General features: G+C 52.0%; 1 protein-coding gene across 1 annotated transcript in view; it reads left to right on the top strand.

The window, feature by feature from the left end:
- Positions 1-27,093, top strand: part of NXF1 (nuclear RNA export factor 1) — a 220,298-nt gene that overhangs the window by 24,165 nt on the left and 169,040 nt on the right. The window contains exons 2-3 of the mRNA XM_030217477.1: positions 22,294-22,489; positions 22,591-22,747. Of these exons, the coding sequence (XP_030073337.1) occupies positions 22,365-22,489; positions 22,591-22,747 (282 nt within the window). The 5' untranslated portion in view covers positions 22,294-22,364. The remainder of the gene's footprint in view (positions 1-22,293; positions 22,490-22,590; positions 22,748-27,093) is intronic.

Here is a 27,093-nt window from a genome sequence, read left to right as displayed (position 1 = left end):
CACCCTTGACTCAGTCTCAACTTTCAATATTTCCCCAGACTCCAATCTCAATTCCCTAGTTGATAGGGACTCAAAATCACCAAACCATATATAATCTTGGTTTTTAGTTTATTTAATTAAAAAAAATCAAGAAAGTCCTCCTGTCAAACTAAGAAAATGGCGTGACTCGGGTTATTCAAAGTCTCTTCAAGAGAGCCCATTCAGGACAGAGCAGAAAGATATCATTGGCATAAGTCAGTATAAACAAAATCCAAAGCAGATAACAACTTACTCAAAGGAGTAAGATAAATGTTGAACACCAAAAAGAAAAGTGGTGAGCCCTGGGGCACACCACAAGAAGAGAGCCATGAAGAAAAGATGTTTTAACCCCTCTCTTCACACAATATTTCTGTTTAGTCAAAAATTCTCCGAGGACAAGCAGGCTGCTTGTTCTCACTGATGGGTGATGTCCACGGCAGCCCCTCCAATCGGAACACTTTCTAGCAAAGTCCTTTGCTAGTCCTCGCGCGCCGATGCGCACCGCGCATGCGCGGCCGTCTTCCCGCCCGAACCGGCTCGTGCCGGCCAGTCTTCTTTTGTCCGCGCTCGGTACGGTCGTGTTTCGCCATTTGCGCCCCAAAGTTGACCTCGCGCGTCGTTTATCGACTGTGTCTTTTAAAAAAAAACAAAAAAAAACCAAAGGTGTCGGAAGGAGACCTTTATGGTCTTCTCCCTTCCCATACTTCCAGTTTTTGCCCCGGTAAGTTTTCTTTCGTCGTCGGGGTAGGCCCTATTTATGCCTCGGTCGAAGTTTTTCTTCCCCCTAATTTTTGCGGTGCCTTTTTCGCCATTTCGAGTTTTGATCTCGCCGGCGCGATTTTTCCGCCGATGACATCGAAGTCTTCCAGCGGCTTCAAGAAGTGCACCCAGTGCGCCCGGGTAATCTCGCTCACTGACAGGCACGCGTCGTGTCTTCAGTGTCTGGGGGCTGGGCACCGCCCGCAGGCCTGTAGTCTGTGTTCCCTTTTACAAAAGCGGACTCAGGTAGCGAGATTAGCCCAGTGGAACGTTTTGTTCTCGGGCTCTTCGTCGGCATCGGCACCGGGAGTATCGACTGCATCGACGTCGTCGGAGCCTGGACCTTCATCTTCATCCCCGAGTGCATCGAGTGCATCGAGGCATCGGCCCTCTGCATCGGGGCGTCATCGGAAGGCTGCGTCGACGTCGGTGGTATCGAGACCTCCTCGTCTGCTGATGTCGTCGGATGGTGGTGCTTCGTCTGGAGTGCAGGTGAGGGCTGTCCATTCCCCTGCTGGTGGCGGTGAGCCTTCGGGTGGGTCTCCCCCCACCCTGAGGGCTCCTGCGGTACCGCCCCCCCGAGACCGACCTCCTTCGGCCTCGGCCCCGAGGAAGAGACGGCTGGATTCTACGTCCTTCTCGTCGGTGCCGGGAAGCTCCGGTGACATGCTTCGTTCCAAGAAGTCGAAGAAGCATCGTCACCGGTCTCCTTCCCGTTTCAGCACCGAGAGCTCTGGGTCACCGAGGGAGTCGGCACCCAGTAGGCATCGGCACCGAGAGGACCGCTCGCCCTCTGTTCAAGAGGTGTCGATGCGCTCCCCTTTGGACAGCCCGGAACAGCCTCCACGCCCGGAACAGACTCTGACATCGACGCCTGCATCGACTTCCATGCCTTTTTCTGCAGCCGCTCTGAACGAGAGCCTCCGGGCCGTTCTCCCAGAGATCCTGGGAGAGCTGTTGCGCTCTACCCCTCCGGTACCGGGGGTGCTTGCGCCACCGGTACTGTTGAGTGAGGCGCCGGCTGGCCCATTGCCCGGGGTGAGGTCTCTGGCATCGGTACCGACTGCGGTCGCCTCCCAGGAAGGCTCCCCGACTACGTCGGCGGAGGGAGCTTCGCCGGTGCGGGCGAGGGAGTCTACCTCTCGACGCTCCCACCGTGGCCGTAGTTCCACGGAGTCGAGCCGGGCACGGTTGCAGACACAGGTCCGTGAACTTGTGTCTGACACCGAGGGTGAGGCCTCGTGGGAAGAAGAGGAAGACATCAGATATTTCTCTGACGAGGAGTCTGAGGGTCTTCCTTCTGATCCCACTCCCTCTCCTGAAAGGCAGCTTTCTCCTCCCGAGAGTCTGTCTTTCGCTTCCTTTGTCCGGGAGATGTCTACGGCCATCCCCTTCCCGGTGGTTGTGGAGGACGAGCCCAGGGCTGAAATGTTTGAGCTCCTGGACTATCCTTCTCCACCTAAGGAAGCGTCCACAGTACCCATGCATCATGTCCTCAAAAAGACATTGCTGGCGAACTGGACCAAGCCATTAAGTAATCCCCACATCCCCAAGAAGATTGAGTCCCAGTACCGAATCCATGGGGACCCAGAGCTGATGCGCACTCAGTTGCCTCACGACTCTGGTTGTGGATTTGGCCCTAAAGAAGGCCAAGAGTTCTAGGGAGCATGCTTCGGCGCCTCCGGGCAAGACTCTAGAACCTTGGACTCCTTTGGGAGGAAGGCCTACCATTCCTCTATGGTCGTGGCCAAAATTCAGTCGTACCAGCTCTACACGAGCATACACATGCGGAACAATGTGCGGCAGTTGGCGGGCTTGGTGGACAAGCTCCCCCCTGAGCAAGCCAAGCCATTTCAGGAGGTGGTCAGGCAGCTGAAGGTGTGCAGAAAATTCCTGGCCAGAGGGGTGTATGACACCTTTGATGTTGCGTCCAGGGCCGCTGCTCAAGGTGTGGTGATGCGCAGACTCTCATGGCTGCGTGCCTCCGACCTGGAGAATAGAATCCAGCAGCGGATTGCGGACTCGCCTTGCCGTGCGGACAATATTTTTGGAGAAAAAGTTGAACAGGTGGTAGAGCAACTCCACCAGCGGGACACCGCATTCGACAAGTTCTCCCGCCGGCAGCCTTCAGCCTCTACCTCTACAGGTAGAAGATTTTTTGGGGGAAGGAAGACTGTTCCCTACTCTTCTGGTAAGCGTAGGTACAATCCTCCTTCTCAACAGCCTGCGGCCCAGGCTAAGCCCCAGCGCGCTCGCTCTCGTCAGCAGCGTGTGCCTCAGCAAGGCCCCTCGGCTCCCCAGCAAAAGCAAGGGACGAGCTTTTGACTGGCTCCAGCAGAGCATAGTCGCCATCCAAGTGTCAGTGCCGGGCGACCTGCCAGTCAGAGGGAGGTTGAAAGCTTTTCACCAAAGGTGGCCTCTCATAACCTCCGATCAGTGGGTTCTTCAAATAGTCCGGCAAGGATACACCCTCAATTTGGCCTCAAAACCTCCAAATTGTCCACCGGGAGCTCAGTCTTACAGCTTCCAGCACAAGCAGGTACTTGCAGAGGAACTCTCCGCCCTTCTCAGCGCCAATGCGGTCGAGCCCGTGCCATCCGGGCAGGAAGGGCTGGGATTCTATTCCAGGTACTTCCTTGTGGAAAAGAAAACAGGGGGGATGCGTCCTATCCTAGACCTAAGGGCCCTGAACAAATAATCTGGTCAAAGAAAAGTTCAGGATGCTTTCCCTGGGCACCCTTCTCCCCGTGATTCAGGAAAACGATTGGCTATGCTCTCTGGACTTGAAGGACGCCTACACGCACATCCCGATACTGCCAGCTCACAGACAGTATCTGCGATTTCAGCTGGGCACACGTCACTTCCAGTACTGTGTGCTACCCTTTGGGCTCGCCTCTGCGCCCAGGGTGTTCACAAAGTGCTTGGCTGTAGTAGCAGCGGCACTTCGCAGGCTGGGGGTGCACGTGTTCCCATATCTTGACGATTGGCTGGTGAAGAACACATCCGAGGCAGGAGCCCTGCAGTCCATGCAGATGACTATTCGCCTCCTGGAGTTACTGGGGTTTGTGATAAATTATCCAAAGTCCCACCTTCTCCCAATGCAGAAACTCGAATTCATAGGAGCTCTGCTGGATTCTCGGACGGCTCGCGCCTATCTCCCAGAGACGAGAGCCAACAACTTGTTGTCCCTCGTCTCGCGGGTGCGAGCGTCCCAGCAGATCACAGCTCGGCAGATGTTGAGATTGCTAGGCCACATGGCCTCCACAGTTCATGTGACTCCCATGGCCCGCCTTCACATGAGATCTGCCCAATGGACCCTAGCTTCCCAGTGGTTTCAGGCTGCTGGGGATCTAGAAGACGTGATCCACCTGTCCACGAGTTTTCTCAAATCCCTGTATTGGTGGACGATTTGGTCCAATTTGACTCTGGGACGTCCTTTCCAAATTCCTCAGCCACAAAAAGTGCTGACCACGGATGCGTCTCTCCTGGGATGGGGAGCTCATGTCGATGGGCTTCACACCCAAGGAAGCTGGTCCCTCCAGGAACGCGATCTACAGATCAATCTTCTGGAGTTACGAGCGATCTGGAACGCTCTGAAGGCTTTCAGAGATCGGCTGTCCCACCAAATTATCCAAATTCAGACAGACAACCAGGTTGCCATGTATTACGTCAACAAGCAGGGGGGCACCAGATCTCGCCCCCTGTGTCAGGAAGCCGTCAGCATGTGGCTCTGGGCTCGCCGTCACGGCATGGTGCTCCAAGCCACATATCTGGCAGGCGTAAACAACAGTCTGGCCGACAGGTTGAGCAGGATTATGCAACCTCACGAGTGGTCGCTCAATTCCCGTGTGGTGCGACAGATCTTCCAGGTGTGGGGCACCCCCTTGGTAGATCTCTTCGCTTCCTGAGCCAACCACAAAGTCCCTCAGTTCTGTTCCAGGCTTCAGGCCCACGGCAGACTGGCATCGGATGCCTTCCTCCTGGACTGGGGGGAGGGTCTGCTGTATGCTTATCCTCCCATACCTCTGGTGGGGAAGACTTTGTTGAAACTCAAGCAAGACCGAGGCACCATGATTCTGATTGCTCCTTTTTGGCCGCGTCAGATCTGGTTCCCTCTTCTTCTGGAGTTGTCCTCCGAAGAACCGTGGAGATTGGAGTGTTTTCTGACCCTCATCATACAGGAAGAAGGGGCGCTTCTGCATCCCAACCTCCGGTCCCTGGCTCTCACGGCCTGGATGTTGAGAGCGTAGACTTTGCCTCTTTGGGTCTGTCAGAGGGTGTCTCCCGCATCTTGCTTGCTTCCAGGAAAGATTCCACTAAGAGGAGTTACTTCTTTCTATGGAGGAGGTTTGCCGTCTGGTGTGACAGCAAGGCCCTAGATCCTCGCTCTTGTCCTACACAGACCCTGCTTGAATACCTTCTGCACTTGTCTGAGTCTGGTCTCAAGACCAACTCTGTAAGGGTTCACCTTAGTGCAATCAGTGCATACCATTACCGTGTGGAAGGTAAGCCGATCTCAGGACAGCCTTTAGTTGTTCGCTTCATGAGAGGTTTGCTTTTGTCAAAGCCCCCTGTCAAGCCTCCTACAGTGTCATGGGATCTCAATGTCGTTCTCACCCAGCTGATGAAACCTCCTTTTGAGCCACTGAATTCCTGCCATCTGAAGTACTTGACCTGGAAGGTCATTTTCTTGGTGGCAGTTACTTCAGCTCGTAGAGTCAGTGAGCTTCAGGCCCTGGTAGCCCAGGCCCCTTACACCAAATTTCATCATAACAGAGTAGTCCTCCGCACTCACCCTAAGTTCTTGCCAAAGGTTGTGTCGGAGTTCCATCTGAACCAGTCAGTTGTTTTGCCAACATTCTTTCCCCGACCTCATTCCTGCCCTGCTGAACGTCAGCTGCACACATTGGACTGCAAGAAAGCATTGGCCTTCTATCTGGAGCGGACACAGCCCAACAGACGTCCGCCCAATTGTTTGTTTCTTTTGATCCCAACAGGAGGGGAGTGGCTGTGGGAAAACGCACCATATCCAATTGGCTAGCAGATTGCATTTCCTTCACTTACGCCCAGGCTGGGCGCTCTTGAGGGTCATGTCACGGCTCATAATTTTAGAGCCATGGCAGCGTCGGTAGCCCACTTGAAGTCAGCCACTATTGAAGAGATTTGCAAAGCTGCGACGTGGTCATCTGTCCACACATTCACATCTCATTACTGCCTGCAGCAGGATACCCGACGTGACATTCGGTTCGGGCAGTCAGTGCTTCAGAATCTGTTCGGGGTTTAGAATCCTACTCCACCCCCCTAGGCCCATGTTTGTTCTGTTCCAGGCTGCACTCTCAGTTAGTTGGTAAATTTTTTAGGTCAATCTCAGTTATGTCCTCGCCGTTGCGAGGCCCAATTGACCATGGTTGTTGTTTTGAGTGAGCCTGGGGGCTAGGGATACCCAATCAGTGAGAACAAGCAGCCTGCTTGTCCTCGGAGAAAGCGAATGCTACATACCTGTAGAAGGTATTCTCCGAGGACAGCAGGCTGATTGTTCTCACAAACCCGCCCGCCTCCCCTTTGGAGTTGTGTCTTCCCTTCTCTTTGTCTTGCTACATATGAGACTGGCCGGCACGAGACGGTTCGGGCGGGAAGACGGCCGCGCATGCGCGGTGCGCATCGGCGCGCGAGGACTAGCAAAGGACTTTGCTAGAAAGTGTTCCGATTGGAGGGGCTGCCGTGGACGTCACCCATCATTGAGAACAATCAGCCTGCTGTCCTCGGAGAATACCTTCTACAGGTATGTAGCATTCGCTGATGACTAATTTAAACATGTCCACTCCTACCCTATCTGTTTGCAGCCCATGTCACTTCTTGTGTGTGTGTGTGTGTGTGAGTGAGAATAGTTACTTCTTCCATTAAATGCCTGGTTGGAGAGCCAAGCTTTAACCTGCTTCCTGAAGTAGAGATAGTCTTGTGTTAAGCAGAACCTTTCAGGAAGTGCATTCCAGAGTGTGGGGGCTACTCCGGAGAAGGCTGTCTTGCAGGTATCACATTGTGTAATTTCTTTTGGAGAGGGTGTGGTTAGTGATAATGCTTGAGAGGACCTTAGTGTCCTTGGAGGTGTGTAAAGGATCATCCTATACTTCAGGTACTCGGGGCCATTTTCTTTAAGGGCCTTGAAGATCAGAGTTTTAAATTTAGTCCTGTATTGTACTAGTAGCCAGTGAAGTTTTTGCAAAAATGGTGTGATATTGTCTATTTGCTTGCAACCTTCTATTAGTCTTGCTGCTGCATTCTTTATCAATTGAAGCTGGTGCAGGCCCTTTGTAGTCAGACTGTTGTAGAGTGCATTACAGTAATCCAGTCTTGATGTTGCCATGGCATAAACAACTGTGATAAGATTTATCTTCTCGATGTAAGGAGAGAGGCAGCGTAGTTGTTGCAAATAGTAAAAGCAGCATTTGAATCATACCTCACGTTTCAAAAAAAATTAAAAACTCTCCTTTCCATAGCGTCTCACAGATCAATCGGGAGACTTGTGGGTTGTGTCTCTCTACCAGCAGGTGTAGAGAGGACCTCCGAGGTTTGCTATATGTGGACCTGTGCAGCCAAGTTTCCCTACTCCTTCCGTCAATTCCTACTCATCCCCATTATCTCTTGTAGTTTTTCCTGCTGTATTAGCTTCATTTTACTGCATTGGCATTTGCCTCTGTGGTGCGAGCTGTAAGCCACATTGAGCCTGACACTGTTGGGAAACTGTGGGGTACAAATCCTGTATAATAAAACGCACCTCCAACATTCTGAAGCCGAGAAAGTGAAGCCTCAAGCCTTGAAGCATTCCTGCAACGTTCCGGAACTACATGTCGTCAATTGAGGAGATGGAGCCTTACAGAGCGCACGAATGCGTCAAGGCTTGAAGGCTTCACTTTCTCACACACACACACTCACTCACTCACTCACTCTCTCTCATATACACTCTCTTTCACACACAGACTCACACACACACTCTGTCTCTCACACACTCTCTCTCTGACACACACACACTCTTGTCTGTCTGTCTCTCACTCATTCTGTCTCACATACATACTCCATCTCTCACTCACACACTCTCTGTCAAACATACACACTCCGAGGAAAAGGGGGCATGGAACATGCTGGGGAGGAGAGGGAGTGGGACCAGGAACTCGGAGGGGAGGAGAGGGAAGGAGGGGGTCATGGAACTCGGAGCCCCACACACACACACACACTCTCTGTCTCTCACATACACTCTCTCACACACACTCTAGCGCTCTCTCTCTCACACAAACACTTTCTCTCTCTCTCTCTCTCTCTGACACACACATAACTCTGTCTCTCACTCACACACACACTCTCTCTGTCTTTCAAACATACACACTCCGAGGAAAACCTTGCTAGTGCCCGTTTCATTTGTGTCAGAAATGGGCCTGTTTTACTAGTGAGATAATAAATAAAATAAACCTCAGTATTCTCTCTATCTAGCAGGTGGAGGGACATCTCTGTGCAGCTCTGGTTTGATTTTGCTATTGGTGTCGTTGGGCCTAGTTTAGCTCAGTCCGGGGTTGAGTGGCTGTTTGTAGCTTCTGGTGTACACCTGGTGGTGCCAGGTCCCTCCCGGTCTCCCCCTACTTTTCCTCCGTCGCCCAGGGCTGTGGGCCTGATCAGGTGTTGCCTTTCTCTCTGAGAAAAAAAAAAGTTAAGCATCTCTTTAAGAGACTTTGTTTTTGTTTAATCATACAGAGGAGCTAGACGGGCTGCTGAGTCTGTTTGAGGGGCAGGCGTTTGTGGAGCATGTCAGTGCCTTCTGAGGCGGCTAAGCGCTGCTCCCGGTGTGTGGGCCAGAGAGTAGCGTCGGGGTAGTGGGAGTCGTGCCGCCGTTGGCCCACAGCGGGTATTCAGCGCGACGAGGGTTCCTCTCAGGCGTCCAGTGAGTCGGAAGTGCAGGAGATAGTTTTGGCGGTTTCTTCGGGGCAGTTAGTGCAGTGCGCGTCGGCGGGCGCCATTTTTTCCTCTCAGGCGCGACCAGCTCCGCACATGGCGGTGGACAGACAGGAGGCACAGCGCGCTTCTGTGCACAGGCTCCGATGGAGGAAAGCAATTTAGAGGGAGCAGGGGGAGTCCCTTTCAGTTCCGTTTTCCCTGGATTTTGTTTTATTAATGCACAATGCCTTACTTCTGAAGAAGTCAGGAGCTTCTCTTCAGACAGCCCCGTCTCTTCCTCAGCAAACTTCGGTTGCTGTAGGTTCTCAGTCTTTCCTGCCAAAAATGTCCCCGGGTGGACATTTTGGATCCCGAGGAGCTATCTGACACAGATGGCCCGGTTTTGTCTCCGGGCTCTCTCTCAGAATCATTGGATTTGGCAGATGAGGTCACCCTGCCTTCTGAGGAGGGGGATGACCCGACAGCTGCCCACCTTTTTCGCAGGGAAGAGCTTCCCTCCCTGATTATTAGGGTTTTTGAGGTTTTGGACATTTCACCCCTGAATCGTCAGGGGGAACAGGTCCAGTGCCCTCTATTATGTCTGGCACCAAATGCCCACCTCGTTCCTTTCATGTGCATGAGGCTATGAAAATCCTTATTCTCCAAGGACAAGCAGGCTGCTTGTTCTCACGACTGGGTAGACGTCCACGGCAGCCCCCAGGAACCGGAAGAAAAGTCTCGCGGGAGGTAGCGCATGCGGGGCACGCCCACCGTGCATGCGCGGCCGTCTTCCCGCCCGTGCGCGACCGTTCCCGCTCAGTTTCTGTTTTTCCGTTCTGGAGAGAGAAGCAGTTTCGTCCCTCTCCTTGTCAGCCCCGGGAAAACCGTTTCGCGGCCTTGTCCGCTATTTCTTTCTCTATACGCGTGTTCGCTTGACTGTTTTTTCGTCGTGTAAAAAAAAAAAGTTGTAGAAAAGTCTCCCTTCCGTCGAGTGTTTCTCCTTTTTATTTTCGCCGTCGTCGCGACCTTGTTTTCTTTTTGTTGTGGCCTTTTTACCGCCACCATCGATGGTTTTGACCTCGCCGACACGATTTTTCCGTCGATGTCCTCGAAGGTCCCGAGCGGATTTAAAAAGTGTTGTCGGTGCGGCCGGCAAATCTCGCAGTCCGATACTCACGCTTGGTGCCTCCAGTGCCTTGGGCCGGAGCATAATTCCAAAGCGTGCACCTTGTGTCTCGGCTTGAAAAAGCGGATGCAGGTGGCGAGGCAAGTTCTTCGGGACCATCTTTTTGGAACTTGCGCCGGCCCTTCGACGTCGGCATCGGTGTCGACAGCGGGATCTTCGGCATCGGTACCGGTGTCGACGACTTCGGCGCCGACTATGGCATCGACCCCAGGAGCACAGGTTCCCTTGGCTCAACGACCTGCCAGCGATGGCGGCGGCGAACGACCAAGTGGGCAACCCTCCTCGGCTGGTCCCGCCGCCCAGGGCCATCGGGACTGAACCCTGTCGGATCCGACCCCCAGGGGGCGCGGGGACTCCACCTTTTCTTCGTCCATGCCGCGGAGCGCCTATGACGGACATCGGAAGAAGCTTGCAAAGAAGCACCATCATCGGTCGCCCATGGCGCATGGGACTGGCAGCTCAGGGATGTCGAGAGACTCGGTCCCTAAAAAGCACCAATGCCGGGAGGAGCGCTCCCCTTCTTTTGAAGAGGTGTCCATGCGCAGGTCGTCGGGTACCCCGGTACCGTCTCCTGGACCCGGACAGCATCGAGCACCGACTCCCTAGCCTCTTTCGACAGCGGCCCTGGACGAGTATCTCCGAGCCATCCTGCCAGGTATCCTGGAGGGGCTGATGCGCCAGGCCCTACCGGCACCGGAGGTGCTTGCGCCCGCGGTGCCGTTGTTGGAAGCGCCAGCTGGCTCTGGCCCTGTGATGCGACACGGTCTCGACGGCCACTCAGGTGAAATCCACGTCGACGTCGATGGAGGGAGCTTCGTCCCCGCCGGCGCGGGAGTCCACCTCTCGGCACCATCGCTGAGGACGTGGTTCCTCGGGGGTCGAGACGGGCCTGGTTGTGGACTGAGATCAGAGAGCTTATGTCCAACACCGAGGAGGAGGCCTCGTGGGGGGAGGAGGAGGATCCCAGATATTTCTTCTCCGAGGAGTCTGCTGGACTTCCCTCCGACCCCACGCCTTCACTGGAGAGGAAGCTGTCGCCTCCAGAGAGCCTCTCCTTTGCCTCCTTTGTCCGGGAAATGTCTGTGAGCATTCCCTTCCCAGTGGTTACCATGGATGAGCCGAGGGCTGAGATGCTCGAGGTCCTCGACTATCCATCACCACCTAGAGAGTCTTCCACGGTACCGTTGCACAATGTCCTGAAGGAGACGTTGCTTCGGAACTGGTTGAAGCCCCTATCTAATCCCACCATCCCCAAGAAAGCAGAGTCCCAGTATAGAGTTGATGCAGCCTCAGTTGCCACATGACTCAGCGGTCGTGGACTCTGCTCTCAAGAGGGCCAAGAGTTTGAAGGATACCGCCTCGGCGCCCTCTGGACTCTTTTGGGAGGAAGGCCTATCAGTCCTCCATGCTCGTGTCCAAGATTCAGTCGTACCAGCTCTACACGAGCATCCACATGCGGAACAATGTGCGGCAACTGGCAGACCTGGTTGACAAGCTCCCGCCGGAGCAGGCCAGGCCTTTTCAGGAGGTGGTCAGGCAGCTGAAGGCGTGTCGCAAATTCCTGTCTAGGGGTATTTATGACACTTGTGATGTAGCATCCAGAGCTGCTGCCCAGGGTATAGTGATGTGCAGGCTCTCCTGGCTGCGTGCCTCTGACCTGGACAACCGGAAGCAGCAGTGCCTGGCGGATGTCCCTTGCCGGGGGATAATATTTTCGGCGAGAAGGTCAAGCAGTTGGTTGAGCAACTGCACCAGCGGGAAACCGCGCTCGACAATCTCTCCCACCCGGCGCCTTCAGCATCCACCTCTATAGGTGGACGTTTTTCCTGGGCCTGGCGGTCTGCACCCTATACCTACAGCAAGCGTAGGTACAACCAGCCTGCCCGAAGGCCTTCTGAGGCACAGGGCCAGTCCCAGCGCGCTCGTTCCCGTCAACAGCGTGCGACCAAGCAGACCCCTGCAGCTCCACAGCAAAAGCAGGGGACGGGCTTTTGACTGAATCCACGGGAGCATAGCTGCCATAAACGTGCTCGTGCCAGACGGCCTACCAGTCGGGTGGAGGTTGAAAGTTTTTCACCAAAGGTGGCCTCTCATAACCTCCGACTAGTGGGTTCTCCAAATAGTGCGGTGCGGTTACACCCTGAATTTGATCTCCACTCCGCCAAATTGCCCACCGGGAGCTCAATCCTCCAGCTCCCACCACAGGCAGGTACTTGCAGAGGAACTCTCCGCCCTTCTCAGCGCCAATGCGGTCGAGCCCGTGCTACCTGGGCAGGAGGGGCAGGGATTCTATTCCAGGTACTTCCTTGTGGAAAAGAAAACGGGGGATGCGCCCCATCCTAGACCTGAGAGGCCTGAACAAATATCTGGTTTGAGAAAAGTTTGGGATGCTTTCCTTGGACACCCTTCTTCCCCTGATTCAGAAAGACGACTGGCTATGCTCCCTGGATTTAAAGGATGCTTATACTCACATCCCGATACTGCCAGCTCACAGACAGTATCTCCGATTCCGTCTGGGAACACGGCACTTCCAGTATTGTGTGCTGCCCTTTGGGCTCGCCTCTGCACCACGGGTATTCACGAAGTGCCTTGTAGTGGTTGCAGCGTACCTTCGCAAGCTGGGGGTACATGTGTTCCCATATCTCGACGATTGGCTGGTGAAGAGCACCTCGGAGCCAGGAGCTCTTCGGTCCATGCAGTGCACTATTCAACTTCTGGAGTTGCTGGGGTTTGTAATAAATTACCCGAAGTCCCATCTCCAGCCAGTCCAATCTCTCGAATTCATAGGAGCCCTGCTGAGTTCACAGATGGCTCAGGCCTATCTTCCCGAGGCGAGGGCTCAGAACCTTTTGTTATCCAAATCCGGACAGACAACCAGGTTGCATTGTACTACATCAACAAGCAGGGGGGCACCGGATCTCGCCCCCTGTGTCAGAAGGCCATCGGGATGTGGCGCTGGGCACACCAGCACGGCATCCTTCTCCAAGCCACGTACCTGGCAGGCGTAAACAACAGTCTGGCCGACAGGCTGAGCAGACTCATGCAACCGCACGAGTGGTCACTCTATTTCAGGGTGGTACGCAAGATCTTCCGAGAGTGGGGCACTCCCTCGGTGGACCTTTTCACCTCCCAGACCAATCACAAGCTGCCTCAGTTCTGTTCCAGACTACAGGCACACGGCAGACTAGCGTCAGATGCCTCTCTCCTACATTGGGGGAGGGCCTCCTGTATGCGTATCCTCCCATACCTTTGGTGGGGAAGACCTTACTGAAGCTCAAGCAAGACCGCGGCACCATGATTCTGATCACGCCCTTTTGTTCCCGTCAGATCTGGTTCCCTCTTCTTCTGGAGTTATCCTCCGAAGAACAGTAGAGATTGCAGTGTTTTCCAACCCTCATCTCGCAGAACGAGGGAACGCTTCTGCACCCCAACCTTCAGTCTCTGGCTCTCACGTCTTGGATGTTGAGGGCGTAGATTTTGCTTCCTTGGGTCTTTCTGAGGGTGTCTCTCGCATCTTGCTTGCTTCCAGGAAGCATTCCACTAAGAAGAGTTACTTTTTTAAGTGGAGGAGGTTTGCTGTCTGGTGTGAGGGCAAGGTCCTAGAACCTCGCTCTTGTCCTGCACGGACCCTGCTTGAATACCTTCTACGCTTATCGGAGTCTGGTCTCAAGACCAACTCAGTAAGGAATCACCTTAGTGGAATTAGTTCTTACCATCATCGTGTAGCGGGTAAGCCCATCTCTGGACAGCCTTTAGTTGTTCGATTCATGAGAGGTTTGCTTTTGTCAAAGCCCCCTGTCAAGCCTCCTACTGTGTAATGGGATCTCATCGTCGTCCTCACCCAGCTGATGAAACCTCCTTTTGAGCCACTGAACTCCTGCCATCTGAAGTACTTGACCTGGAAGGTCATTTTCTTGGTGGCAGTTACTTCAGCTCGTAGGGTCAGTGAACTTCAAGCCCTGGTAGCTCATGCTCCTTATACTAAATTTCATCACAACAGAGTAGTTCTCTGCACTCACCCTAAGTTCCTGCCAAAGGTGGTGTCGGAATTCCATCTTAACCAGTCAATTGTCTTGCCAGCATTCTTTCCCCGCCCTCATACCCGCCCTGCTGAACGTCAGTTGCACACATTGGACTGCAAAAGAGCATTGGCCTTCTACCTGGAGCGGACACAGCCCCACAGACAGTCCGCCCAATTGTTTGTTTCTTTCGACCCCAATAGGAAGGGGGTCACTGTCGGGAAACGCACCATCTCCAGTTGGCTAGCAGATTGCATTTCCTTCACTTACGCCCGGGCTGGGCTGGCTCTTGAGGGTCATGCCACAGCTCATAGTGTTAGAGCCATGGCGGCGTCAGTGGCCCACTTGAAGTCAGCCACTATTGAAGAGATTTGCAAAGCTGCGACGTGGTCATCAGTCCACACATTCACATCACATTACTGCCTCCAGCAGGATACCCGACGCAACAGTCGGTTCGGGCAGTTGGTGCTGCAGAATCTGTTTGGGGTTTAAATCCAACTCTACCCTCCTGGACCCGGTTTTATTCTGTTCCAGGCTGCACTCCCAGTTAGTTGTTCTTCGTAGGTCAATTTCTGTTATGTCCTCGCCGTTGCAAGGCCCAATTGACCTGGGTTCTTGTTTTGAGTGAGCCTGGGAGCCCAGTCGTGAGAACAAGCAGCCTGCTTGTCCTCGGAGAAAGCGAATGATACATACCTGTAGCAGGTGTTCTCCGAGGACAGCAGGCTGATTGTTCTCACCTACCCTCCCTCCTCCCCTTTGGAGTTGCATTTTTCTCATTCCTTTGCTTGTCATTTAACTGAGCGGGAGCGGTCGCGCACGGGCGGGAAGACGGCCGCGGATTGCGCGGTGAGCATGCCCCGCCTATGCTACCTCCCGCGAGACTTTTCTTCCGGTTCGTGGGTGCTGCCATGGGCGTCTACCTAGTCGTGAGAACAATCAGCCTGCTGTCCTCGGAGAACACCTGCTACAGGTATATATCATTCGCTTTTCGGCGCAGTGGGATACCTCAGACAGTGGGCTTAAGGTTGCTAGAGCTATGTCTCATCTTTACGCGCTGCCTGCTGCTGACTTAGACTCGCTGAAGGTTCCTACGGTAGATTCATTAATCACAGTGGTTGACCCGTCTGCATGCAATCATGCACTGGTGGTTCATTCAAAAGAATCTGGTGGGGGGGGGGGGGGGTGTCACCAGGAGTGCACCACTAGCGCGCGAGGCGGCCCTGATCCGCCGGGCAGAGACTCTTCTCTCTCTCTTGACGGCGGCTCATGTAGTGGGGTCACTAAGAAAACCACTCTCCCTGTGGAAGGTGGCACTGCGCTCAAGGACCCTCAGTATCGTAAGTTGGAGACTTGCTTGAAGCTGAAGTGGTGGCCCTTTCCCTGCAAGCTTCAGTTTTTGGTTCCTATGCGGCGCGGGCATGCTTATCGTGGGTACAGAAAGCCTCCTGTCCGGAGGACCTTGTGGCTGTTTTGCTAGCCTTAGAGTCCGGTTTAGCCTTCCTTGCGGATCTTCTTTATGATCTTGAGGGCTTCAGCAAAGGAGGTTTCCCTAGCGGTCACTGTGCGTCACTGGCTGTGGTTGCGACATTGGGCTGCAGATGTGGCCGCTAAGTCACGGCTGGCAAGGCTTCCTTTTAGGGGAAAGCTTTTGTTTGGGACAGACCTAGAACAGATGGTAAGCGGATATGGTCACGCTCCTGTTCGATCGTCTTCTCCGGCTCCAGGCGCAGGACGGTCTCTTCCTGCAGGGACCAGTCATGATGGAGGATCCCTCCCCCTTTGGTCTTACGGCCTGGCCCTTGAAAGGACAAAGTTGAGAAGGAAAGGGTATCCGGTCGCGGTTATCGCTACGATGCTTCAGGCTCGGAAAAGATCCACCTCGATAGCTTATGCTAGGGTGTGGCGTACCTTCAATTCGTGGTGTGCGAGTTTGGGGTCATCAGTTGCTTCGGTATCGGTTATCCTCGCGTTTCTTCAGGAGGGTGTACAGAAATAACTCTCGGTGACAGGGTGCTGGGCTCGATGGACCCTTGGTCTGTCCCAGCATGGCGATGCTTATGTACTTATGAGTTCTCTTAAGGTGCAGGTGGCGGCTCTGGCATGCTTTAGAGGCCGGCTTCAGGGGGCGTCGATCACCTCCCACCCAGATGTGGTTCGTTTTTTGACGGGTGTAAATCGGTTGCGTCCTCCGCACGTTCCAGTTCTGCCATCCTGAAACCTTAATCTGGTTCTCAAAGCGCTTCAGCGTCCTCCTTTCGAACCCTTATCGGGGGTTACGATTAAGGATCTTACCTTGAAGGCGATTTTCCTAGTAGCTATTACTTCGGCTCGGAGAATTTCAGAGTTGCAGGCTCTTTCTCGCAAAGACCCCTTCCTGCGTTTTACGGAGGCGGGGGTATCGATTAGGACAGTTCCTTCATTTTTGCCCAAGGTGGTTTCTCGTTTCCATTTGGGGCAGTCTCTACATTTGCTGACTTTTCACCAGGAAGATTACCCAGAGCAATTCCGGGCTCTTCGCTGCCTTGACGTGAGACGGGCTCTTGGGTATTTGGAGGTGATGACTGAATTTCGTCTTTCTGGAGGCAGTAAGAAGGGTCATATTGCGTCCAAGGCCACCATAGCCCGTTGGGTACGGGAGGCCATTACTTCGGCCTATGTGGCATTGGGCAAGCAAGCCCCTGTGCAAATTCGTGCTTATTCTACATGAGCTCAGGCTTCCTCCTATGCAGAGTCCTGTTTGTTTTCTCTGGAAGATATCTACAGAGCCGCTACATGGGCTTCGGTCCATATGTTCACTGGTCATTATCGGGTGGTTGTGGCAGCTCGGCAGGATACGGTGTTTGGCTCGTCGGTGATTTCTGCCAGGTTGAGGGTGTCCTGCCCTACTTGAGGACTGCTTGGGTACATCCCACAAGTCTCTGGCTTGATCTGTGGGACGCTATGGAAGGAAAAATTAATTCTTGATAATTTTCTTTCCATTAGTCCCAACAGATCAATCCAGAGTCCCCCCCCCCCCCCCCCCCCCCTGGATTTACTGTCTGCGGTTTTGTTTTTTTGGGTTTCATTTTTCTCCGAGGACAAGCAGGCTGCTTGTTCTCACTGATGGGTGACGTCCATGGCAGCCCCGAGATCGGAAATCTTCCTAGCAATAAAAGTTTGCTAGAGCTTTCAACTGCGTGCGGGCGCGGCCATCAGCTTTCCACCCGTCACGCGAGAGTCTTGTAGTTTTTTCTCTTTCCATGGTAGGGAGCGGTTGTTTCCATCTCTCTGCTCCTGAGAGAAAGCCTTCGTTGTTTTTTCACGTGATTTGCGATGTTTTTCTTCTTTTCTTTTTCGTACTCCTTGTGTGCCTTACTTTTTTTTTTTAATATAAGTTCCCTTACAGTCTAGAGTTAGCCCTCTTTAAGTTTTGTTTCGCTGCCATTGCGGCCCCTTTTGGGCTGCGCGTCCGCGTTTCTCCCTTTTGTGCCCTTTTTTTCTTGGCACCATCAAGAACTTTGACTTCGCCACCGCTATTTTTCCGTCCATGACATCGAGGATTCCCAGCGGCTTCAAGAAGTGCGGTCGGTGCAGCCGGGCAATCTCAGGTATCGATCCCCATTCATGGTGTATCCAGTGCCTTAGGCCCGACCATCGCCCAGATGCGTGTAAGTTGTCTTAGCCTTAAACAGTGGACACAGGCGTCGAGAAAAGCTCTGCGGGAATGTCTGTTTGGAGCTTTGCCCGGCACTTCGGCGTCAACGTCGACAGCGGTACCGAGTTCGTCGGCATCAGCACTGGAGATGGCATCGACATCGGGAGAGCAGGTACTACCTGTCCAGAGACCACCACACGCTGGGAGCAGTGAGCCTTCAAATGGGTCTTCACCCGTCTCGAAGGCTTCTGCTGGGAAGGCCCACCAGCACCGACTGATGTTGGACCTGACCCCGAGGAGGCGTGTGGATTTCATGTCCTCCTCGTGTGTACTGAGGAGTACCGATGCCGTGCATCGAGCGAAGGCTAAGAGGCATCGGCATCGATCTCCTTCCATACACGGTACCGGGAGCTCCGGGGCGTCGAGGGATTTGGCACCCGAGAAGCGTCGAAGCCAGGAGGACCGCTCACTCTCCATCCAAGAGGTGTCGGTGCGTCAGTCTACGGACAGTCCGGTACCGCCTCCCTGCTCTGCACAGGTTCTGCTTCTGGCTCCTGCACCGGCCCCACAGCCTTTTTCTGCAGACACTCTGGACAAGCGCCTCCGAGCCATTTTTCCAGGTCTCCTGGAGGGGCTGCTGCGTCAGTCTGTTCCGGTACCGGGAGTGCTTGCGCCCTCGGTACCGTTGATGGAAGTGGCAGCTGGCTCTGTGCCTGAGGTGCGGTCCCCGACGCCGATACTGCTTGTGGCATCGGCCTTGGCTGCCACCCAGGTCGACTCCCCGTCGACATCGATGGAGGGAGCTTCATCGCCGCCGGCACGGGAGTCGACTTCTCAATGTCGTCATCGAGGACATGGTTCCTCCGAGTCGAGACGGGCTCAGTTTCGGACTGCAGTTCGTGAACTCTTGTCTGACACCGAGGAAGAGGCCTTGTGGGGAGAAGAGGAGGATCCCAGATATTTCTTTTCTGAGGAGTCTTGTGATCTTCCTTCTGATCCCACACTTTCGCCTGAAAGGACGCTTTCTCCCCCGGAGAGTCTTTCTTTCTCCTCCTTTGTACGGGAATTGTCTGTGACTATTCCCTTCCCGGTGGTATCTGAGGATGAGCCCAGGGCTGAGATGTTCGAGGTCCTTGACTATCCTTCACCACCTAAGGAGTCGTCCACTGTTCCTCTGCATAATGTCCTTAAGCAGACATTGCTGAAGAATTGGACGAAACCACTATCTAATCCCACCATTCCCAAAAAAGCTGAGTCCCAGTATCGAATCCATGGGGAGCCTGAGTTGATGAAGTCACAGTTACCTCATGACTCTATGGTTGTGGATTCTGCTCTCAAAAGAGCCAAGAGTTCTAGGGATTTGCCTTGGCGCCTCCAAGACAACAATCTAGAACTCTGGACTCTTTTGGGAGGAAGGCCTATCAGTCCTCCATGCTCGTGTCCAAGATTCAGTCGTACCAGCTCTACACGAGCATCCACATGCGGAACAATGTTAAGCAACTGGCGGACTTGGTGGATAAGCTCCCTCCGGAGCACGCCAGGCCTTTTCAGGAGGTGGTGAGGCAGCTGAAGGCGTGTCGTAAATTCCAGTCCAGGGGTGCTTACGACTCTTTTGATGTTGCATCCAGAGCCGCTGCTCAGGGTATAGTGATGCGCAGACTCTCATGGCTGCGTGCCTCTGACCTGGACAATAGAGTCCAGCAGCGGCTGGCGGATGTCCCTTGCTGGGGGGATAATATTTTTGGTGAGAAAGTCGAGCAGGTGGTCGAACAGCTCCACCAGCGAGAAACCGCTATGGACAATCTCTCCCACCGGGCACCTTCAGCATTTACCTCATCAGGTAGACGTTTTTTTCTGGTTAAGGCGGACTGCTCCCTATGCTTACAATAGGTGTAGGTACAATCCACCTTCTCGACAGCCTTCTCAGGCTCAACCCCAGCACGCTCGTTCACGTCAACAACGTGCGCCCAGACAGGCCCCCCGCAGCTCACCAGCAAAAGCAAGGGGTGGGCTTTTGACTGGCTCCAGTTGAGCATAGCCGAGATAAAAGTGTCTGTGCCGGACGATCTGCCGGTGGGTGGGGGGGGGAGAGGTTAAAATTTTTTCACCAAAGGTGGCCTCTCATAACCTCCAATCGGTGGGTTCTCCAAATAGTCCGGTTAGGATACTCCCTCAATTTGGTCTCTAAACCTCCAAATTGCCCACCGGGAGCTCAGTCCTTCAGCTTCCAGCACAGGCAGGTACTTGCAGAGGAACTCTCCGCCCTTCTCAGTGCCAGTGCGGTCGAGCCCGTTCCACCAGGGCAAGAAGGGCTGGGATTCTATTCTAGGTACTTCCTTGTGCAAAAGAAAACAGGGGGGATGCGTCCCATCCTAGACCTAAGGGGCCTGAACAAATATCTGGTCCGAGAGAAGTTCAGGATGGTTTCCCTGGGCACCCTTCTTCCCATGATTCAGAAAAACGACTGGCTATGCTCTCTGGACTTAAAGGATGCTTATAAGCACATCCCAATACTGCCAGCTCACAGGCAGTATCTTCGATTCCGTCTGGGAACACGGCACTTTCATGGCAGGCTCAATGCGGCTTACATGGGGCAATGGAGGGTTAAGTGACTTGCCCAGAGTGACAAGGAGCTGCCAGTGCCTGAAGTGGGAATTGAACTCAGTTCCCCAAGACCAAAGTCCACCACCCTAACCACTAGGCCACTCCTCCATTCACTAAGAAGAGTTACTTTTTCAAATGGAGGAGGTTTGCCGTCTGGTGTGACAGCAAGGCCCTAGATCCTCGCTTTTGTCCTACACAGACCCTGCTTGAATACCTTCTACATTTATCAGAGTCTGGTCTGAAGACCAACTCCGTAAGAGTTCACCTTAGTGCAATTAGTGCTTATCATCAACGTGTAGAGGGTAAGCCTATCTCTGGACAGCCTTTAGTTGTTCGCTTCATGAGAGGTTTGCTTTTGTCAAAGCCCCCTGTCAAACCTCCGCCAGTGTCATGGGATCTCAACGTCGTTCTCACCCAGCTGATGAAGCCTCTTTTTGAGCCACTGAATTTCTGCCATCTGAAGTATTTTACCTGGAAGGTCATTTTCTTGGTGGCTGTTACTTCAGCTCGTAGAGTCAGTGAACTTCAAGCCTTGGTAGCCCATGCTCCTTATACTAAATTTCATCATAACAGAGTAGTCCTCCGCACTCACCCTAAGTTCTTGCCGAAGGTGGTGTCGGCGTTCCATCTGATCAGTCAATTGTCTTGCCAACATTCTTTCCCCATCCTCATACCCGCCCTGCTGAACGTCAGTTGCATACATTGGACTTAAAGAGAGCATTGGCCTTCTATGTGGAGCGGACAAGCCCCTTTAGACAGTCCGCCCAAATGTTTGTTTCTTTTGACCCCAACAGAAGGGGAGTTGCTGTCGGGAAACGCACCATTTCCAATTGGCTAGCAGATTGCATTTCCTTCACTTACGCCCAAGCTGGGCTGACTCTAGAGGGTCATGTCACAGCTCATAGTGTTCGAGCCATGGCAGCGTCAGTGGCCCACTTGAAGTCAGCCACTATAGAAGAGATTTGCAAGGCTGCGATGTGGTCATCAGTCCACACATTCACATCTCACTATTGCCTCCAGCAGGATACCCGACACGACAGTCGGTTTGGGCAGTCGGTGCTGCAGAATCTGTTCGGGGTTTAGAATTCAACTCCACCCCCCTAGGCCCATTTTTGTTCTGTTCCAGGCTGCACTCTCAGTTAGATGTTTTTTCATAGGTCAATCCTTGTTATGTCCTTGCCGTTACGAGGCCCAATTGACCTTTCTTTGTTGTTTTGAGTGAGCCTGGGGGATACCCCATCAGTGAGAACAAGCAGCCTGCTTGTCCTCGGAGAAAATGAAGATACATACCTGTAGCAGGTATTCTCCGAGGACAGCAGGCTGATTGTTCTCACATACCCACCCGCCTCCCCTTTGGAGTTGGTTTTTTCCTTCTTTGCTTTGTTATCAAACTACGGGATCTCGCGTGACAGGCGGGAAACTGATGGCTGTGCATGCGCTGTGCGCGCGGTTGAAGGCTCTAGCAAACTTTTGTTGCTAGGAAGATTTCCGATCTCGGGGCTGCCGTGGACATCACCCATCAGTGAGAACATTCAGCCTGCTGTCCTCGGAGAATACCTGCTACAGGTATGTATCTTCATTTTCTGAATTTTCTTTTGTTTGATTAAATAATAAAAACAAATACATTTGGAAGTAGTGGAAGTATGTTGGGCATTTATTCTGACAATGTCAGGAGTGTTTTCTATTGTTTCCATTCCTCTGCTTTGGTATCGTTCATACTGAGGTTTACTTGGCTGCACAGGTCCACATACAGCAAACCTCGGAGGTTTTCTCTATCTCCACCTGCTGGTAGGGGACACAACCCACAAGTCTCTGGATTGATCTGTTGGGACTAATGGAAAGAAAATTATCAGGTAAGAATTAATTTTTCCATTTAAGAAACATATACTATAACTAGAATCCCATCTACCCCCCCCCCCCCCCCCCAAGCAATCAACTGTAACTCTTAGAGGAATGTTCTGATAAAACCCTAAGATGCTTGTAAACTGCTTAGAACTCAACAGGTGTTAGTGGGATATAAACCCTAATGTAATGTGTAAGTTTATAAAAATGAAAAAAGAAAACAATAAAACAAAATCTATGCAGCTGACCATATATTCACCCCTCACCATCTCTCCCTAAGTGGATAATTCTTGCTTGCTTTTGTTTAGAACATGACGATCGTGTTGGTGGAGGCTTTTCTGCGAAGAAAAAGAAGGGCCGTGGCCCCTTCCGTGCAAGGATGTATAGTGAGATGAACCACAGATTCCGTAGGGGCGGGGGCGGGCTGAACCCTCGCTCTCGACTGGAAGATGATGATGGTGATGTATCAATGAGTGAAACCCAAGATACCCCAAAAGGCAGATAGTGAGTGCATGGTTTTTATGACACTCCACGACAAACCTTTTATGTTTCCTGTTCCTCAGCATATGGTCTTCCTTACTATTGTCATCTCTTATGTTTTTCAGCACACCCTATGATAGGCGCAGGCGACGAGGTGAGAACTGGCATGACCGAGGCAGAGGTGGCACCTCAAATATGCCGTTCATAGTGAGGCGAGACCCTGGGCATCCAGATAGAGCCGGTGTCAACGTAGACCCACTGAGGCCCTGGTTTAGGATTACGGTAAGCACCTAAGACCCTGAAGTACTGTTGCTGCATAGGTGGGTGTCTGAGAAAAGGGGAATTTTCTACATATTAATAGAGTAAGATACAAGAGTCGTGACATGCAGGAGCCACTGCAGATTAATTTTGTTATTTAGCATTGATTTCATAAAGATCAGAGGCTTTTCACATGGTCTTGAAAGGTTGTGAGACACATACACTCAAGTTCTTAATGGCTAGGTTGAGCTGAATCACAGTTTGGGTTAATTTTATGATAGGCCATCTAGGTTGAGAGGGCAAGAATGTCCCTTTCCATAGCATCCCAGAGATCAATCCAAAGACTTGTGGGTTATGTCCCTGTACCAGCAGGTGGAGATAGAGAGAACTTCAGAGGTTTTACTATATGTGGTCATATGCAGCCACTTAACTTCAGTATTCTCTCTATCTAGCAGGTGGATGGTCATAACCGTGCAGCTCCTGGTCTGGTCCCCTGGGTCTAGTTGAGTTTCTGGTTTCTGAGGTGTCCTGGTCCTTGGACTTGGGTGCACACCTGGTGGTGACAGGTCCCTCCCCCATCGTCCCCTCCTCTCTGCCTGACCGGGGTTTGTGGTTCTCACTCTCCTGACTTTAAAAAGAGTCTGAGGTTTCTTTCACTCTGGCATCCTCTCCTGCCTTAAAAAAAAAGATGCCGTTTGAGCACTGTTAAAAAAAAGAAAAGAAACAAGTCAGACTGATTAATTCAGCGCAGCAAGCTGATGCCGGTTTGCAGTACTAGCTGAAGGGTGTGAAGACTGACTTGGCATGTGACAGAGATTCCTGAGGGGGTGAGTAGTCATTACCCTGCCCGCCAGTGGGTGAGAGCAAAAGCGGCTCCCGGTGTGGGATCCGCTGGGATGCTACTGTTTCCTGTTCCAGAGCTCCACTGTACAGCTGGTCTCCGTGAAGCGTTGTGCTCCTTCTCGGCTCATTTTGGTGGGCGCAGGGCAGCTGTTTTCTTGGGCATGCGCCATCTTTCCTACCGTGCCACATGGCAAGGCTGAAGTGCCGGCACTCCTTTGGGGCCTGATTCGCCTGTGGTTCTGGCAGCTTTATATGCAGGCTTTTCAGAAGATGTGACTGGGGAACTGGAGTGGTTCGCTCCCAGTTTCTTCATATTTGGTATTTAAGGGCTTCTGAGAAGGAGGCCTGGGACAGTTTGCAGACTCCTGTGGGAGTCCTCTGGGCTCCTGCAGTGTCCCAGTGGTGAGGTCGGAGGACCAGTAGACCCATGCGGCTGTTCTGTGGCAGCAAGAGCCTTAAGCGGCAGCTTGGAAAGTACCGACTATCTGAAAGTCTTCTGGTGGACATGCCTGTGCCTCGCTTGGTGATTTATGGTTTGGGTGTACCCTCTTATAGTTGCACTAAGAATATTTCTGGACCCTCCTTAAGGAGGTTCAGGGTGTGTGTGTACATCATTAATGGAGGGGAGAAAGGGATGAGGATTAGGGATCCTACTCTAGGTTTTTCACTCTTTCCCTCTTTCCGTTTCTCAGAGCATGGCAGTACAGTGAGATGGGGTTTAGTTAACTAGGCTTTATTTCTGTGAGAAATGTTACATTTTAAGCTAGTGCACTCCTCTCAGGTTTCTCTCTGTCTCCATGGTAATCCTGCACTGTCTGCGCTGCTCTGGTTACACTTGCTCTGTGTGCAGTGCACTGTTTACATCAAATTAGTTTTATTCAGGAAGGTGGCTGGCCTTTCTGCCTGAAGGTTACAAGTTCAAGGCTGGTTTATCCACACTATTAGAAACTGTGGACAAACCTGTGTTTCCAATGGGGCATATTTTATTTCATTGTTTCTTACTGCTTGCCTGGCCAAGCAGTTCTTGCATGACTGGAACAGTTATCACTACACTACTGTACTAAAGATTGCCCTCCTCTCTCTTTTTTTTTTACACTGTACTGGCCACACCTTTGCATACTAGCCCCAGCTACCCCAATATCTGCAGCGTACCTGGCACCTCTAATTGCTTCTGTGGCATTTTTGGCATCTTTTCATGGTATGGGGCACCTAGATTTCATGTGGAGTGAGTGGGCCAGGAACTACTTCAGTGTAGAGGTAGCTTAATAGTTGTTGCAACCAGCTGTGAGTGAGCTCAGAGCTCTAGAAGTACTGCTTCACGACCCGCTGCAGTTTGCTATCTGTAGTGCGTAGTGGTGCAACAGCCATATTCTGCTATACCATCTGGTTCTTGTTCTCAGCCCACTTGTTAGCTCCAATGTGCAGCAGTTCTAGTGCACAGTCACACCAGCCAATTCTTGACCCTCTCTGCAAGAAGTTAGCACTGGCTTAGGCATCAGACCACTGATGTGGCTTCCAAGTCACATTTGGCAACCTGCCTTTTGGAAGTAATATTGGGACTGGAGAAGATCTAGGGCAGTTGGGTAAAGACCTGAGGGACTCTCAAGTCTCGGAGATTGCTAGTGGACAAGTGTTTTGTCATATGTTTCGTGGGGCCAGGAAAACCACTTTCAGGGTTTCCGCTTCCACTAAGACAAGCCACCTGACTGCTGGTAGAATGAACTCTGTTTCAACTCCAGGTCTACCTACGCCTGCTGCATCTCCCAATGATGGAGTCTCAGTTCACTCCTCAGGCAGTTCTCCTCTACGGGTTTCAGGAGGAGTGACCAAGATTGCCTCAGCTCAATGTGTCTTAGTTTTTCTATCACACGGTTTCAACCTGGACTTCACTACAGATTTTTTGTGAAGCCTACATTGAAGCTCAAATGCTAATATCAGGCAGTTCTTGCCACCTTGCCAATGTTTCTGCCTTTAGGCACAATCGAGTCTGTCCCCAGTTGCAATTGGGGGAATGGGAAGTTCCCTTTGCTTTGTAGTTCCAACCAGGGAGCTTCCTTCCAGCTGAGCTTGAATGTCATAAGAGTCTAGGGTGTTTACGGTTCAACTTTTCACAATGGGAACCTTGCAGTGTGTAATAGTTCAGTCTGGTGGGGAGAGTTTCTAGCCTCCCTGGACCTCTAGGAAACGTACTTTCATATTCCCAGTGCTCCTTTCCACAGAGGGACCTTAGCGATTTATGACCGTCATTCAGCCTTTCCACATTACCAAAGACATTTTTTTCAAGGCCATGTGGTGGTAGTGGCAGCTTTCCTTCACGAGGTTGGATTGCGGGTTCATCCATACCTCATGACTGGCTGATTTGTGGCTCTCTCTATCAAGAGAGTTTGCAAATTTCATCCAAGATACCTACCCTTCTTCAGTCTTTAGGATTGATAATCAATGTCACCAAGAGTCAGTTGTTTACAGCACAAATCTTGGCTTATCGAGGAGTGATGTTCCATATAGTCTTGGGAAGTTCTTTGTTCCTTTTGCCCCATAGCAAGAGGTGCCAACTCAAGTCAGGTTCTACTTTCCCTACCAGGTCCAGGATATGGGAATAGGTTCAAGTTATGGGCACATGGGTCTCTCTCTTGGACATTCCCCCAGGGGTCTGATTCCATATTAGACCACTTCAGGGGTTCCTTCTCTGCTTTGGTCCCCATCTCTATGGTACTCCAGAATATACCTATATGCTAGTCATGTACACCTTGGCACTGTACATAACCCATGGAATAATTTTATAAAAACCCTTTTAACATCCAAAAATGTTTATAAAACTATCCTTTTTGTGTAGAGTTAGATCTTTGGCGAACATTTGACCTTTGTATTTTACAAACTTAACAAATGATTTAGAGGTTTATGAGTAGGTGAGGGGGAAACCGTGTTACGTTTCCCCATAAAGTTGTTCAACATGATGTGGGTATTGAAAAGAGTAAAACCATTCCTCCCACAGAATACTTTCCGCAATCTAGTACAATCCACAGTACTCACCCATGCCGACTACTGCAACAGCATCTTCATCGGTTGCAAAACCCAAACCATAAAAAAACTACAAACCGCCCAAAACACAGCAGCTAGACTCATATTTGGCAAGTCACGATTTGAAAGCACAACACCACTTCGTGAAAAACTTCACTGGCTCCCTATCAAAGAACGAATAAACTTCAAAAGTCCACACAATGATCCACAAGATCCTCAATGGCGAATCTCCAAGCTACTTGTCCAACTTGATCGATCTTCCAGCCAGGAACGGGTCCAGATCTTCTCAAACGTATCACAATCTTCATCTCCCCAACTGCAAAGACCTCAAATACAAAACCTACTACGCATCCAACTTCTCCGTTATAGGTAGCCAACTCTGGAGCGCCATACCTCGACACATCAGAAAAACCAACGAACACCTACCCTTCCGCAAGCTGCTGAAGACTTACCTCTTCAAACAAGCCTACCCAAATGACCCTACTTAATTCTCGATCCTAATCCACACC

The sequence above is a fragment of the Microcaecilia unicolor genome, chromosome 11, assembly GCF_901765095.1.
Source record: "Microcaecilia unicolor chromosome 11, aMicUni1.1, whole genome shotgun sequence".
In the NCBI taxonomy this organism is placed as follows: Eukaryota; Metazoa; Chordata; class Amphibia; order Gymnophiona; family Siphonopidae; genus Microcaecilia; species Microcaecilia unicolor.
Note: the sequence above shows the minus strand (reverse complement) of the source record. Positions and strands in the feature narration are given on the sequence as shown.